The sequence below is a fragment of the Glossina fuscipes genome, unplaced genomic scaffold, assembly GCF_014805625.2.
Source record: "Glossina fuscipes isolate IAEA_lab_2018 unplaced genomic scaffold, Yale_Gfus_2 26, whole genome shotgun sequence".
NCBI lineage: Eukaryota > Metazoa > Arthropoda > Insecta > Diptera > Glossinidae > Glossina > Glossina fuscipes.
In genome coordinates, this window is record NW_023998421.1 from 4,628,482 (window position 1) to 4,646,842 (window position 18,361).

Here is an 18,361-nt window from a genome sequence, read left to right on the forward strand (position 1 = left end):
ATACATATAAGTAATTACTAATATCCCGGTAGCCGAGTGAGTGTGGATCATATTTTTAATAAAGAAAAAACGGTAGTACGTCCCTTTTTATTGCGCTCTTTTTCACGGTCTTGCACTGTTTTCGTATGCAGTTTAGACGATGACGTTGAAAAATCGTAAAAATTACCTCCTCCTGCAAGTATTGGTCACATTATCAATTTATTAGTATTATTACTCGATCGGGTTTAATGAGGAACTAGACATTTTTATCTACCAAAGACTAAAACTAACTTAAAAAATTTGGATATCACAAAGGCGAAATTGACCTTATGATCCTCTTTTTTGAAATAAGCTTGACCGAAAAAGTTATACAAAGCTTGCTTGATGTCTAGCTAAACAACGTAGAAAATTTGGATAGAGCAGACATGGCTGGCTTTACGATTTTCTTTCGACTTTAAAACGTCGATGCGCTTCATGTCAGGCTTACCGATTCCCAGATTAAGTTAGTCGACCTTTTAAGCAATATTCTGCAAATGCATCAAAAATACTCATACATGTACCTATCTAGCGGTCAATACTATTTTTGCGCCGAACATGCGGGTGATTCGGGCGAACATTTCAATTTGAGTTTGATATATGTTTACGGGATCGAAGTGTACAGACGAAAATTTCAAAAAAATTGTGGTTGTTTTTCGAGGTTGTGCTAGTTTTTCCTACATTCAGGGCGTGTACGTAAAAAACTCACACTCATTCTTCAACCACACATTTCTAATCGATCAAGAAATGACTTTTCCAACTTTGAACTTCCTATCTTTATTTCCGCGAGTTTGAAGACACCATAAAAAAAAAAAAAATAGTATACATATGTATTTGCTGCATTAAATCATTAAAAATTAGTATACAACATCTGACGATATCTGCTTGCTTCTGAGGGAATTTTTGAGCTTGAAATCACTAACCCGTCAAATTGATGAGTAGATCGACTATTAAAAGAAAGCACTGACTGGTCACTTAAATTCAATTTAGAGTTCGCGAGCAAAGAAATTTCGGCGATATAGTTTGGGTCTTTCAATTTGCAGACTGTGACTATAATTTTTTTTATGTGTATAAAGTTGAATTTGATCGCCATAACTGCTTAAGGATCAACATTGGTTTAGGATATCTAAAATTTATCTAATGATTTTGAAAGACATACTTAAAAAGATTTTCCCAAGCAACTTTTACTGACAAGTCAATAAATTGCGACAAATCTTGGTCACATGGCTTGCTTCTAATTTAAGAAAGCGCCACTATACAGTACGAAGCTGTCATTATCATTAGTGTTAATCTGGTTAGAAATATTAAAATAATTAATTAATTTGAAAATTTGTTCCGAACAAATAATCACAAGACGCAGCTGCCGCTTTACGTCTTCCTTCTTTCTTAAAACGTCCAAATTCAACAAATTCCCATATATTGATTGTCGCCAATCTTACTCTTGTCAACGTATGTCGTGCCCGAGCGGATTTCACTTAACATGCATTCAGCTTCATTCTTTTCCCAATTTTCTGACAATTCGTAACATGCAGGCTCCAATTTTTCGTTTTTTGCAGAATCTATGTTGCGTCGCCATAAGTGGCGTACACTGAAACCTTCTTTTCCCCATTCGACATACAGTTTATGCAAAGCCAACGACACCAAATTAATGGTGAACTTTTCGTCATCAGCTGCTCCACTATTTTCATTTTTCTCGTTGTTTGTTGATCTACCAGAGAATAAAATTGCGCCGATGTCGTAACATCTTGTCATAATATCTTTACTATGATAGCATTATTGCAACTCACTTTTGACAAAGTGTGCGTCGTTCAGATAGCTCTCCTATGACATTAAAACATTTTATATTTTTTACCTATAAAATTATCGAGTTATATAACTAGGCCTTGCACAGAACAAAGCGTGATTAGTTTAATCGTCATCGTTCTTGTTACTTTCATGCAATGTATTCAACATTTAATTCAGCAATTACGACTCATTTAAGGTTACTTAAGGCCTATGACTATACAGGAAAATGTTGGTAATCTTAGGCGATCTTTCCAACTTGTAGATGTCGTTTTTTTTTTTTTCTCTTTTAATCATTTAACCCCACATCTTCACCGAAGTACTTAATAAAGAAATTTAAAATCGGTTGCGTTCCTAACATCAATAAAATAATGTTCTTTTCTATATTTTTTTTCTTCTATTTGTTTCTCTTGTTCTTTTACGTTCCTTTTCCATCTCTTACTTGCTTTCCTAACTCTAACATTCACGTCATAACTCTGCAAAAAAAAAAAAAAAAAAAAAAATGCAACTTTTGAACGATCAAATGCCAAATACAAATTGAAATTTGAATTTTGAAAAAAATTGCCTTGAAAAAAACAAAAAATTCAAATTCAATAGAAGATGCCCCGGCAGCGCCACGTAATGTCAAGGCTGCAACACAACCACCAGATCATGTATTTCAACTAATGCCAGACGAAGCTGGTAAGAGAAAAATGACAATAGCAAGATTATCGGAGTAAAAGTTTAATGAAACAAAAACAAAAAAAAAATAAAATTAAAAAAACGAAAAAAAGAAATTTAAAGAGAAATTTCATTTGAAATTTATTTAAACGAAAAAAACTGAATTTTTTTTTTTTTTTTTTTTTTTTTTTTTGGTTTAAGCTTTAAACCAATGAAATCGGGAGTAGTTGCAGAAGAATTTACTTTATTAATTTTTGTTTTTTCAAATTTTCGTTTGAATAAAAAGAGTGTATGTCAGCACAACTTTCTTTATTGTAACCCACTAATGTTCTCCCCAAAAATACTATTAAGCTAACCATCAAGTACCCTTTCTTTGGTTTCTTTAAAGAGTGCATGAGCTTTAACTGCAAGTATGCTTGCTCTACTACTACAATGTAAATACTTAATGAATGAACAATGAATTGTTTTTTTTTTTTTTTCCTTTTTTCAATAACAATAAATGTGTTTTTTTCTGTCTTTTTTCAAAAATTTCAATTAAAATCCTATTAGAAAAAACTAAGAAAGTGTATGTGCATATATATATCTCTCTATATATATCTATATATATATATATATATATATATATATATGTGTGTTTTATTACACTTAATATAACACTTGTAACATAACGATAATAATAATAGTAATAATAATAATAATGATAAAATAGTTTATCTCCCCCAGTATATATGTCCTCTGATCCCGTTAATTGTTTCGTTAAGCTATTATGTTTTTTTTTTTTCTTCAATTTTTCGACTTTTTTGTCTTTGCCTATGTTTTCGTTGTATATATACACAAAATGCTCTCCTCCTTCAGAGTTACTTTCCTATCTTTCTTTACTTACCCGATACTTTGTATACATGAGATGTATTCTCGGTTACGTTTCGCCGAATTAAGTTATAACTAAACAAACTAGAATATGAGTAAAGTTTTAATCAATGCTTAATAATAAGAGAGGATTTCTACACATAAACAAATAAACATTACTTTCTCGAACCTGTGTTGTGTAATGCAATCCTGGATTTCGTGTTCTCCTGGCGCTTACGTTTCAACACAATTTTTATTGTATAATTTTTATTTGTTTTTATGGGTTCCTTCAAATTTCATATATAATTTTTTTTTAACTTGATTTTTATTTTTGCTTTCTTTTTCTACATTTAAATTGTGCATAACAACGTAAACGTTTAAATATTCCTTTTATTTGTCTAAATGCCCATCTACCAATCTTCCGGGCTACATATAAACATATATCTATACGTGTTTATCTATATCCGCGGTTATGAGTGTGTACATGTCTATATCTACATATATATATATGTATATATATATATATATATTTATTTATATATATATATATATATATATTTATGTGTGTATCTATGTGTGTATGTGTGTATATATATGTAGATATGCATATATACATATATTTAAAAAACATTGGTTACTCTTTCCCATATAACGTGGGCCTCTCACATTTCAATTCCACCATAAAGTTGTGAACTCACACACATAGGTATTATTATTTATTTTTTATTTTACTGTTTAATGTTGGTTTAAATTTCCATTTTATATAAGCTTGGGCTCTTGGCACACTAATCCAAGCAAATAAAAAGCCCCACACATGCACACAAACGAACGTACCCAAATCGCCTAGTGTGAGAAATACCAACAAAGACAAAAAAAAACAAAAAAAAAAAAAACAAGAAAGAGGCAAAAGCAGAGTATAACACATGTAAAATTGTGTCAAGGATAATTTTCACATATTGCGTATAGGTGTGTGGATATACATATATATATATATATATGTATGTATTTATATGTATATGTATGTATACATATACATACTATTCTCGTTATTGTTGTTGCTGCTGTTGTTGTTGAGTTATTGTGATTACGTTGTGCAGAGTGGACGTCATTCGTATAAATCATTGAGGTCATCTAGACATATACATACATATGTACATATATATCATACTCGTATAAGTTACACACTTTAAGGCCACTTTATACCATGTGTTAAATCCTTTTTCCTTCTTTTTTTTCTGTTCTGGTTCTTATTTTCATTTTTTGCTTCGTCTTAATTTGTCAAAAAATAAAAAAGTCACGTATCATAGCAAAACTATGGCGTTTCTTGTACACCAAAAAGAGGTTATTCACTTACACTCATCCAATCAGATTCAAAAAGTACATATATATCATGAATAAGCGAATTGTTAACTAATTTCCTAGAATTACACACAATTCCGCTATACAAGTACATGTCTGCTTATTTATACCTGCGTTCTAAGAAATGTTGAATCTAATCATTTTCGAGCGCAAAAAGAATGCACTCGAAAATAAATTGTTAAAATACTTCCTACGCATTCATATCATATTTATCACTTTCTTTAATTTCATTACTTATCTATCAAGCCACCAATCATTTTATGATCTATTTATATCGCTATTGTCTCGATAAGATTTAAAACCAAGTTTCAGATATTCCAGGCAAAGGTCGTCTTTGACAACACAATTCCTTCACCGATATGTGGTATAGTATGTCGTATAATTTTTTTATTTTTAATTTGCTTCAAAAAAACGCTATTAACTCTCACTTCCACTCATTAACGAGTAAGGCAAGGCTTAAACTGGTTCCATACAATGAGGGAGAGTTGACAAACTCGGATTCTGAACGTTATCCGGTCTTATGCGGCACTCTACTCGATCTGACTTGAAAACCTTAAATTTTTCATAGCGGATGCGAAGTCTTACCTTAACCGAATATCGCATTTAATATATACGCACATGTGAATAGAAAAATAGATGGAGGTAATCTTATGGTATGGGACTCCCTTCATGGCGTGACATACATCTCGTCCAATACATCTCGTAGAAAACATTACGGAGAGTTTTGTATATAAAAAATTGTTGGAAACTGTAACGGTACCATATGTGGAAGAAAATATGTCACTGGTACGAAAATTTTAGTAGAATAATATCCCGAAACATTCATTTATGATTCCGGGACTCATCACGCTTCCATCGCTGCAATGCCCTGTCAGTGTTCCGAGCTCAGACATGTTGCGAACCCTTGGAGAGAACTAAATCGTCAAGTCTCCTGTAGCAATAGAAATCAGTTATGGGAAAATATTCTGTTCATTAGCGCCATGGTTTTCTTCTGCTTTCGTCAATGCTGATGGTATAGGGGATATGGCTTTGCCATCTTGACGACTACGAATTCTTTCTCATAACTGTGGTACGAATGGATAGAGTTAATTAAAATTAATTCATCAAAGGCTTTTTTGGCTTATTCATTAGTTTTAACGAGAAGTAAATAATATTTGCGATCTTATCTCCTTTCTCTCGAATCAGTGATGATACTCTCAGGAGTCTTTTATAGCATTCCGAAAGTTCCAGGACAAACATTCATTGCTTTAGAGTATTGGAGAACGGAAATCGAAAAAATCCTTGTACAAAACTGTGGTTCGAGCGATAACGCATCCGAGTTGTGTCTTATGCTATTTTATACAAGCTGATGAAAGTACCACTTTCCTATAGACTCCACCGAAAGACTCTGGTTCCTAACATTTTCATGGACTGTTTGTTTATTTTATCTATGCATTCTAGCCCTAACTAACATATGTAACCTTACTACATATGTAAGTCCATATGCGCAACATATGTGCGTGTATATGTAGTGAACCAATCTCTAAAAGAAAATTTAGATCAAATTGCTATTCTTTAACTCACACATACGTACATTGTTTGTTACTTCCCCGCGCTTTTCACGAAATGTACCTAAAGACGGCAATTAATTCACTATTTATTTTATTTAATGTTGCTTATGAAATTTATGCTTTTCTCTCTCCCTCCCTCTTCCAGTTAATATTAAATTTTTTCGCAGCGCAAATAGTAAATCAACGTTAGGTGAAATCCTCAGAAAGTTTAGGATTATGTGCGCGCAAACACACATTTACAGGAACGTTTTCTTAAACGCATATATATATATATATATGTGCAAACAAACGTCTATGACTTTATTACTTTGAAATCATAAGAACACTCAAAACTTTTGCAAATAATCACAAAAAGAAAGAAAAATAAAAAAAAAAAAGTAAAACAAATTTTAATGGAATTCAACTCAAACAGTAAAGTTTTGCGGATTGTCATGAATGAAAGGAATAATTTTCACTTTTAAAAATTACTTACTATACTTGCATTTCTTTTAATTCTCTTGCACAAACAATTATACACAAAAGTCCATTTTTGCACCGGCACTTAATACAAAAAAAAAAAAAAAAAAAAAATGAAAAAATAAAAAACGAAATCCTTTCCTATTTGTTTCTTCTCGCTTCTTAGTATTTCTTTGCATTATATTGAAATTTTTCCCTCTTTGGGATAAGTAAATATTTGAGCTAAATTTTCCATTTTGTTAATGAATTTCGGTTTCTGTTCTTTTTCTATTTTTTTTTTTTTTTTTTTTTTTGTTTTTGTTTATTCTTATACCGTAAATCGTTTTATTTTGATGGTTTTTGTTTCGTTTAATTTCTCTCTATTTTTTATTTGCAGACCTTTTAGCCTATTTTGACATTTATTTTCATACCGATTCGAATGGATCGATTGTTTACTCACCGCCCAAATTAAAACTAAAAGGTATTATTTTTTCTACATTATTATTATTTTCTCTCATTCGAGTTGTATTTGTTTGCATTTTCTTTGTTTTTTTTTTTTTTTTTGCATAAACTTTAATTAAGAAAACATTAAAAATAAAATTCGGCTAAAGTCGACTTTATCTATCCATTACTTGTTCACAGTTTTAAATTTTATTTAAATTTTATTTGTTGTTTGTTGTAAGTTCTTGGCATTTGTTCTTAATAACTTTCTTCTATTTTGCCGCAAGGTAAAGATCATCATGTCACTGAAGACATATGGTTTTCGTAGAGACCTTTTGAAACCAAGTCGACACAGTTCAGTGAGTATATACACGATAGCTTGACATTGCTTCATTCAAACTAAGCTCTCTATTGATTGTCGAGGAACTGATAAGACCTGCATTCTTATGGCCGTAATCTTGGCGACAACACAGAGATATTACATGGCATAAGGCATATTTCCCGGCAACAACCCGCATGTATTATAAAACTCCCTATCACAATGTTTTCCTATGGTTCTTCCTTCGGGATAACAAAAGTGATACTAAATCAAAACAACTTTAACAAAAATAACGAATTGTCTTGTTTTATGACTAGTGATGGTTCAGACCGCCCCTTAGTATGTTATACGAAAAATATCTTATTTATTGATTTCAAAACACTCTGCTTGTTGGCAGTGAAGGTACGAGCACCTCGTATAACGCGGATAAGCATATTGTATTGGATGATTTACTTCATTTCACGAGCACCATTTTCGCGTTTTGATCTCCCTTATATTGGCGCTTCTGCACTGCTGATTGCCAAACAGTCGAACATGTTTAAAAAATCTCCTTAGAAGATTCGAAGATAGAAATTTCATCGAGTTAAAGAGGTTGTTCAATGTCGAGTGTTTTCACGTGTTTCACGTTTCGACTATTTAAATCTCCATTCGTTCTAAATACGCACGCAAGAGAATATCATTGCTTATTAAGAAGCACAATTTAAGGCCATAGTAAAGGTATTACTGTTCATTGCGTAGCCTAGCTTGATGATGTCCAGTACACAGCTGAGTTTTCTAGTTTATTAATAGGCAAAGGAGTTAACATCTTTCATTTTACTGCAAGCTTTCTTTACTGCTTCAAGTTATGAACTGCAATTCAATTTTGCAAACAGATCAACAGATGCAAAGGCTTTCGTCCCAATTAAAGGAATAATCCATCAACAAGTTCCTTAATTTTATATGTGAAATGCTTTCCACTTGATTTCGACTCTCCGACTAGCATCAATTCGCCCTGACATCGCCCTAGATAGCTTCTTCCTAACTTTTGAAGTTTCAATGGACACTTTTGAAGCAACTTCAGTTTGCTGTTTTTCATAGTTCTTTGTTCCTCCGCCACTGTTTTTTTTTTTTTTTTTTGTTAAATCCGCATGAGCAGTGGCCTAGATGAAGATCGCTTGTACCAACTCTGCTTTTGCAGATTCAAATCCCAATGTGCTGGTGTATATGCAGTCGTGGCTCAGGCATAGCATTTATCGATTGGCCTCTAAGCTGTCCTCATTGTCTATCTCTTTTCATTTCTTAGTTCATTTTGATCGTCAGCGTGTCATAGGTATCCATGAAGAATTATCTGACCTGCCCACACCATTTTAAAGATTTCACCTGTCAGCCTGAAGGATTAGATCATGTGCCCTATATTCTGGTGCTTACTCCCCTGTTTGCGTAAGGCTTTCAGCTGGGATCCGAATAGATAGGCATGGTTTAAGATTTAATGCTGATGTTAGTAAGAGTACGAAGACGACAATTGATTAAAACGAGACAAAGGAGTGCGTTATATATACACTTCAGTTTTTCAACGCTTGGGCTTTTCAAAGTCTTTGAAGGTTACAAACGGTACTTTAAACCCAATATGTCCTCGTTACATTTTCGTGAGTTTTTCTAGGTTTTAAAATGTCCAAAAGAAATTTCAATCCATATTAGAAAAAAAAGAGAATAAGATGGAAAAGAAATCATTAAAACTCTTTCGTACAACAGCAGCAACAGTAGTAGCAAAATAATAACAACTACGTTGAAGCGAAATGAGGTCTGCTAATGTAAATTTTATGTTTGCAAAGGTCATTTTCGAGTAGAGTACGTAATTTTCTAAATTGTAAATATTACCTTGACATGCAAAGCAGTCATTGTCATGCAAAGAAACACGAACAACACCAGTAACAAAGTATATAAGAATTATCGGTTCATGTTAAGTAATCTTAAGTATTGCTGTTGTTTGCGTTATAAAAACATTGACACATACACACACACACACACACACACACACACACATACGCGCGCGCACACATCCGAGCACATATACATTCATTCATTCCTTTACTCGAAAACTTGGAAACAGAAAAAGTACAACAATTAAATTTAGATTTAAATTCATTCACATTGTTATCCTTTATATTTTATATTTTACTACAATTATCATCATGCTCGCAACGCATGCAAGCGCACACTATATAGCATATATGACCTCAACTTCGTGCTTATATTGTAAGCACTTTTACTCAAAGTAACCTTGTCCCCGCATAACCAACCACACAAAAAAAAAAAAAAAAATAAAGGAAAAAAAATATTTTTTTTAGTTCGTCACATGCTATGAAAAAATGTGTGCATAAATACGAATATTCAAGTAAATAAGTGTACGTGCAAGTGCTTATGTGTGTCTATTGTGGAATCCTGCATCCTTTGATATTTTACTACTATTTCCGGTGTTGTCCCTAATGCGCTTAAGTAATGTTTTATTTCCTTTTTAACTTGTTTTTATGTTCCTTCATCTCTGACATGTTTGTTTTGTCTAACGGAAGGTTACATTAACAAATCGAGAATACAATTACATACAGACTATGTACGAATGTTACAATTATGCAGATTACTTTCTTTGTCATGCTGTTGTCTCAAACAAAATGCTTATCTTTTGCTATAATTTTCTTATTTTAATTTTTATTTTTTCTTATTTTTTATATTTCTTTTTGTTATTTTGCCTTAATTACACAATATGCGTTTGTGTATTTATGTGTCTGCCTGTGTGTCTGTCTGAGTTTATAGTTTATGAACCTGTAAATTTGTCTTTTGTCATAGTGCGTTACGTTCGTTTTTTGTTTCTGCGTTAACTTGCATTATGCTTACGCCTATGGAGGTCCATTCCACGTACATAAGTACAAAATGACGTGTTTTTGCCATATTTTGCTTGCGTTTTTATTCCATGTTTGCCGCTACTATAACGAATTTTAATGCTTTTTAAAAAGTTAAAAGTATTTAGCTCATAGGGGTTTCTCGCCTGCCCCTTAGAAATATTTGAATAAAAACCGAGTCACAAACTAAATACCGCCTTTATCATGGCTAAGAGACGGACGATGCGAGGGTGTCTTAACTTGAGCACTTGCATCGTGGCTTAATCTTACAATGTCCGCTGTCACAACGAGTTATTTAAACGTGAACTGTCGCCTCGCAGTGACAGACACAATTCCTATAAGCCAAAGACCCCATTGTACTTGAAGTAGCAGTGTATGGCCAGTAAACCCACTATGGCGAGTGTTCGAAGTCTTTCTACACCTCATTATTTATAGTTTTACATGCTACTACATCTTACACGACACTGTCCGAAGAAAGTTACTTAGCAGTCAGACCCCACACGCTGCTCATACCTAGGTCCTGTAGTCCTTCGCAACACAATCATTTATTCTTAGCTGTTCCTTGAGAAAAACAAGAGGTTCTCCTAAGCACATGGGACACATACGACAAATGGTAAATCGTAACCTATACAGCTTTTAGCATTGCTTTACGCAAGCGCAGGAACTTTAGCCTTCCTGTGTCGCCATTTTCGGGAATCATTTTTCATATTTTCTATTTCTTTATTTAGATCTAATAACAGTGCTTTTCTTTCCGTTTAAAACGACGAAAAAACGCCGTTTTACGCTCTACACCACTTCGATTCAGAATGATTTTCTGAATAAATTTCAAATTGTCTGTCTGTCTGTCTGCGTCGTGTTGTCTGTATTCAAGCCATAGGGCGGCATAGCCGACAGAAGAGATGAAATTCACTGCTTATTAATTTCCGTCCAAAAAATTTCAATCGTCTGCGGGTGTAATGCAATGTGTCCCTACAACTTGAACTACCTCAAAAAAAGCCCAAGAATTTACATAAAAACGCAAGAATTTTGAAAATATAAAACGGGAAATATTTACACGAGTTCACTTCTTCAATCTTTTTTTAACGAATTGATCCGACGCTGTATTCCACAGACACACACTCTGGCCACATTTCGAATTGCATAAAACCCCAAGGACATAAAAAACGAAAATATTATAATTTTGAATACATATAACGGGGCAAATATTCACACGTGTTCAGTTTTTCTTTTTCTTCAATCCTTTTTTTGACCATCCTAGCGAATCACATTTTAATTTTGAACAACACATAAATAAGGTTCGTTTACTTAATTATTGGTTAAGATTGTGAGTGAAGAAAAATGCTCGAAAACTTTCAGTTAACCGCTAGCACTCATCAAGATCTGAATAAATAAAATATTTACATATTATAAAAAAAGCAAAAAAAAAAACCTCTTGAAAGCGAAAGTGAAAAAAATAGTTTAATAATTTTTTAAATAATTTCCAAGGACAATGAGGTAATTTACAAATGCATGAACATTAATAAGTTTATTGAAGAAAGAAAAATTTAAAAAAAAAAAAGAAAAACGAAAAATAATTTATTTAAACCTTAATAACTTTTAGTTTTTTTTTTTCTCTTTCTCTCTTTTTCGTGTCATTTTTCATGTACCTAATATGCAGGCCCGAAACCAGGTCCACCACGTAATTTAACCGTAACTGAAGTGTCGAATGGTTTTCTTATCTCATGGCAAGCGCCGTTGGAACGAGCTCATATCGTAAAATTTTACACTATTAAATATCGCACCGACGCACAGTGGAAGACACTGAATCGCGGTCAAATACGACCGGAAGAAACACAATATTTAGTTAAGAATTTAGTTGGTGGTCGTACGTATTATTTTCGCGTTTTAGCCAATTCGGAAAAATCCTATGAATCCAGCGATGAAGTTAAATTTCCGGTACCGGCACGTGTCAAACATAAAGCGATAACAGCCGGTGTCGTTGGGGGCATCCTGTTTTTTATAGTTGCGATCATTTTATCGGTTTGTGCCGTAAAAATTTGCAATAAACGTAAACGACGAAAACAGGAAAAAGGTAAAACCAACAATGACAAGCCAACCTTTTTGAGGAAACTCAAAAGAGAAGCATTGAAATGGTTTTTAATATTTAAAATTAATTTTACATTTATCCTTGTTTTTTATTTTTGTTATAATTTTTTTTTTTTTTTTTTTTTTTGTTTCTTGTTATATGGTTACATTTTTTTTCAAAACTCGTTTTATTATTTCCTACATTTTAATATAAATTTTTGAAAGTACAAACACAAGGGCAAGCATTTTATTCACTTTGTTTATTTTTAATCACTTATCCATCAGTTCAGATAAGTTCTAATGAACTGTGGGCGTGTCAATGAGTCGATTAGATTAACCATCAAAGGTCTGAAGGAGCATTCAAGACAAATTTCGTTCCGACGTCATGCAATTAATTCATGATTTATTTGCGAATATGATGGATTTGCTATAAAAAGTACTGAGCTTTTAGAAGTTAGATTTAAACTTATATTTAATGATATACATATTTCTCGGTATCACAATGCCGGGAGAGGTTATGAAAGGTGATTGCACTGTACTCTTCAGAAAACCTAAAATAATTATGCACGACGATCCTAAGACCTTTAAACTATACGTGCGTATAACAAAATCCACATATTGGTCTTGCAAGATATATATATTAGTCACCATTTTTCCGATGCTTTTAGCAGCATATGAGTTCCATATGGAAAGTACAACTGATCTAATGAGGGGTCCATCGCTAAATGTCTTCATAAAAATCTAAACAACAGGCGAACGGAGAATCAACGCTTGCAAAAAGGTTAAGTTAGGAAAAGCTATGTTTGATTACTCGGACGGGAAGGAACACCTTAAGTTGTAATGGATTTCAGACGGGGTTCGTAATATTTAGCCGATCATTTTAATGCTGACAAATAAGTGTTCAATATCTTATATTTTACTGTACAGAGAGGGTTCTTTTGGCGACTATTAAACCGTCGTAATTGCTGTCGTATGTACCTAGTGATGGTTTTATTAGAATAGAGGATACAATACAAAAACCGTTAATTTTTTTCCCAGGCATTAAATCACTCGTTTTTATTGGAAGTATACGTAAGCTCCGTCCCTTTCTTGTGGGCAGAAAAGCATATACTTCAAAACAAGATGAATGAATCGCTTAATTAAAACAAGATGAATGAATCGCTTAATTAAGGTATTGCCCAACGCTGACTATTACCTAATTTCAGGCAAATTTCGAAATCGATCTCAAAAAATGTCTTTCCTTTTGAGGTTATCCCCAAAGGAACTCATATTTGGTTATTGTCACAAGAATCGAAGCACCGTTCGAACAAACAAGACGACATTTATTGAAATTTCTGTTAATCGAAAGGAGTAATGTCTGCTGATAACAGTAGAGAGGTTTAGATAGCTAAGCTAGAACGTTGGACGGTTCCTAAGCGGGTCTACTACATAGAACCAATTTTTCTTATAGCGGGAACTCATGACATTATCACTTTTGGCATATCACGCCAATTTTTCGTAGCAATTGCGTCAATTATTCTTGATAGCGTTCTGATGGTGATAGCTTCATTTGGTGGTGACCGCCGTCTTACCACACTTTTGCTCTACACCCTGCAGTAGTACTTAGTTTTTCTCTTCGAAAACGAACCAAACTAATTTGTACTCCCAATACCATTGCATAGACTTCTAAATGTCTGGAAACAGTTAATCAATTAATATTTATTTAGTGAACGACATGTTAGTAAGGAGCTTTTCCTGACCTTTGACGCAAGTCTTCTTCTTTGGGAAACATCTCTATTTCTTTCCCTCTCTCTCTCTCTCTCTCTCTCTCTCTCTCTTTGTTCCCACCTTCAATCTCTTTTTTGTGACGCCTACGTCTTATCACCGGCAGCAATTGATTACTTTGTTACAATAGATATGATAGAAACTCGGGCCGTACGTAGGTGAGAGGTTACTTAGTCAATTTTCTTCAAATTATTTTCCCTTCATTCTAACTTGGCGATATGGGAACTGTGAAGGCTCCATTAGCTACTGTATGTCAGCAGAAAATATTAAATATTTAAATTTACAAAACAAAATCTTTCGTATACTTCAGCTTTTGCTTTTCATAACGTGCTGCGCTTATACAGACTTTGTGTAGTGATTACATATACAACGAAAACAAATTCCAAGGAGTAGCTCATTTTTACAAAAAGTTTAGTTCCTTCCAAGGGCTAAAATTTTGTTATGTATCTCTTTTATAGCCTACACAATTTGCTATACAAAAGCATGCTGACTTTATGCGGATGTATGTAGCAACCAGAAGAAGTTGAGATAGACCCGCCTTTATATGCCGATCGAATCAGAATCACTTTTTGCGTTGATCTAAGCTTGTCTGTCCGTAGGTCCATCTTATTTTCTTGTGTTTACGCCACGGTCCACAATTTTTTGATGGACCAGCCTAATTTGACTTAAGAACAAACGTTATTGAAAATTGTTCGGATCTGACTGCTTTTTCGACCATTTCTCACATATTATAAATCTTTATTTTAAAATGAATGAATGACTACTTGTATGAAGCGCAGTGATGTATATTTGTTTATTCAATGGTGAACCGTGTCGTCATTTTACTTGTTAAAATTATTTTACACACTTTCTCCGCACTTCTCAAGTTTAAATGTCGTGGATGTAACGGTTTTCTTTCTAAATTGCCCTTGATGTTAAACACAACAATATCACATAACAGAGAAAAGGCTCGATAATTTTTAAAGAGATCAAGATAACGAATTCATTTCAAGAGTGATTTAATAATTGAATAACGCTGGTGATTAAACTTAACCAGCAGGAAGGCAAAATAAAAATGAAAAAATGTTTAATTAGAGCTCGGGCTTAATTATCGATGATGAACGGCTAAAGTTATGGGTGGACGGGCAAATACGACCGAACGACGAACGAACTTAACTATGCCCCTGAAAGATCTTATACAGATCAAGAATGCAAAACAAAATGATGAAACCTTTGATGGTTATTGCCAGTAGCTTTATAAACGGGATGAGGAATCTAGAATGCCGCCACGCTTTGTTGGTAGTTATATCTATCTATAATTTATTAAAAATGAAATAACCAACGAACAAGAACATTTTTTAATAACACATTACATCAAATGTTTAGGGAAATAAAAAAAAAAAAAAAAAATGAAATAAATTTTAATTAACACAAATTTCTGTTTAAACAAAATTTTAATTACGGGAATTCGCCTGCCATAACATATTTTCGGACATAATCTTCTTTTTTTTTTTTGCAAAACAGTTTTCCATTGTTTTTATGGTTTTTCCTCTTTTTTAATATTTTTCACTTATTTTTATTAGTTATTTAATTTAATAATTTTAATTGTTTATTTTTCTTTTTTTTTCCTCTTCTTACGCATATTTCTATTCAATTAGCGCTCAATCAAAATAATTTATGATATTTCAATGTAAAATTAATTAATTTTTGAGATATTATTAAATTATTTTCGCATAGTTGCGCTTTTTTCACAATTTATTTATTCGTTTAAACATAAATCATCTGAAATCATGCATACATGTATATATATTTCTAGTACAATATCATATGAGCTTAATACCCATCATTAAATTAATTTATTGCATTAGCGTTGAATGCAAAGTACAAGAACGAAAAATCAATTCAAAACTTTTATAAATAGTTTGCGTTATTTCAGGTTAAATTTAAACACAAAAAAAAAGGGACCAAATAGTTTGAGTTTAATTTTAAAGTCGAACAGAATGCAGGAACTAATTTACTCGTGAACTATTAGTGTCAAGTGTGATGTGCACTTTGAAGGGCGAAAGTTCGGACTTGGTCACTTAAAAAGGCCGTGCGAAGATATTTGGTTTTACTCTACGTCGAGTAATTTATTTGCGGCAACCACAACAGTAGTTCGGGCCCAAGTATTTTTAAATAATCTTAGCATCATGCTTAAAAATCTCAATTATTACGAATTCGATGCATTAGAAATTCATGCCTTTTAAAATGCATTACACTTGCATACTTCAGCTGCCACAATTAAATTTGAAAATTATTTGACCCGCCTACAAAAATTGAATCCAAGTTAAAATTTTATAAGAAGACAACTTTAATAGGTCCACTATTGCGGCATCCATGCACACAAAAAGATCACCAATTTCAGTTTCTTCTATGTATGATATTAGAACTTCACAGTTAATTACGCTTATACATATGGCATTTTCAAAGATATAATCTGATTCTTCTAAAACTCAGCAAATCAGCAACACATGGTTCATTGCGTTGAGTAGAGAACGATCAAAAAATATGTTTTAACTGTATTCAGATACTGACTGTAGCTAAGAATTGACGAATGCCATTTTTCCGGTAACATTTTTCTTTTTCAAATTTTCGATCACTGCTTACAAAGCTGTATCGTAGATAGATCACCGGTCACATTAGCACAGATTAGCATTTAAATGATTCAATAAATAATATATATAGCATAGTATTCCTCAGTCTGTACGTAGTGTTAAGAGAGTCTTAGAAAATAAGTCAAAATTGCAAGCATTTCCAGTAGTTGCCAGTTTTCGCTGAAAGAAGGCAAACGTATTTTAATAAAATGTACACAGCCAGCTTGGCTTAGGCGCTGAATTGAAAGAATTGCTCATGTAAAGAATAAGCAAGAATATTGCTGAGCTGAAGGTATACTGTTCTCAGTTTAAAAAAAGTTTTACACCCCAACCACGATCCATTTTTTGCTATGACTACAATTAGAAATGTATATAGACTTTCGTTTGGCAGATTGGTTGTTTGCTACTCTTACCTTACTGGCGCTTACCCATATTGTAAATTGGTGTTCTCGCTAAACAAATTTTCATAAAAAGATTATGTAATTGTAAATTGAACGTGGTATTCAACGATGAAATATATCACTGTTAAATGGTAGACACACATATATATAACGGAGGCATCAGGCAAAGAAATCAGAATAAATATCGCCACCTAATCGTAAAAAAATTAGACCAAATCTTGCTCTAGGCAATAATTAGCAAACGAACTATGAATCTGTAAGTCATTATAAAGGTGTTTAAACGTAAGCTATGAAAATCTCATGCTAGGAAAAAATCTTATGAAAAAATACTTAATAAAAGTTCATAAAGACGTACGGCTGTTACGGTAAAATGCGAAATAAAACTTAACAGTGGGTCGCGGCCCATCATTCATACATCGCCCTAGAGTTATTTCTACGACGACTTTTCGAAATAAGGCGTTATATGGGGAGTAGTTAAATAATTGATGCAATCCGAAACATTTCCAAAAGGTTGGCGAACCGTATTTCATCAAAATATCGCAAAAACGCACAAGAAAACAAGACGGACAGATGGACAGACATTTTGAAAATGATTCGGAAAATGATTGATCGATATATTAAAAGGTCCATAGTTAATACGCCAAAGTGCGTCAAAAATGGTGTAGGGTATAATTATGCAAAGCAGACGCCAATTACATTACTTGAACTGATGCATTTGTTCTTGGTATAAGAACAGTGTTCAGTTTTCAAAGTAGTTAAACTTTATTATATCTTATCATTGTCTGTAGGGGATATTGGTTTACTCATCTCCAATAATTCGAGTGACATCATTATATTCCTTCGTTTATTTGAAATATCAAATATTTCTTCCAAAAATGTGCAACAACATTTTTTATAAGTATTAACATATTAATCATTAAAAAATCATTACCAAACATGCCATACTCGCTTTTCTTCTTTTTTATTATTTGAAATAAGTATTAATTTATTTTTTCAACATACATAAATCTATTTGAAATTAATTGATACTAACATTGCATGCCATTGTAAATTTAATTATTATCACAGAAATCAGTTTCTATACCAAACATATATAAGTATCACTTGTACGCATTACTCTCATATGACTACATTTTTATAATAAATATCACAAACCGTTTATGATGCTATGATGTCAAGTCCTTATTTCTCTCTTTTCTTTTAATCTTTTTTCTATTTTTTTTTTTTTTTTTGAACG

General features: G+C 32.7%; 1 protein-coding gene across 4 annotated transcripts in view; it reads left to right on the plus strand.

Annotated features, from left to right (window-relative positions):
* LOC119635293 (protein turtle) overlaps positions 1-18,361 on the plus strand; it is a 144,302-nt gene that overhangs the window by 111,318 nt on the left and 14,623 nt on the right. For 2 of the 4 annotated variants that reach the window (XM_038030036.1, XM_038030038.1), the window contains 3 exons: positions 2,395-2,478; positions 7,045-7,128; positions 11,941-12,354. In XM_038030036.1, coding sequence (XP_037885964.1) covers positions 2,395-2,478; positions 7,045-7,128; positions 11,941-12,354 — 582 coding nt within the window. The remainder of the gene's footprint in view (positions 1-2,394; positions 2,479-7,044; positions 7,129-11,940; positions 12,355-18,361) is intronic. The other 2 variants (XM_038030037.1, XM_038030039.1) reach the window with 1 other exon arrangement.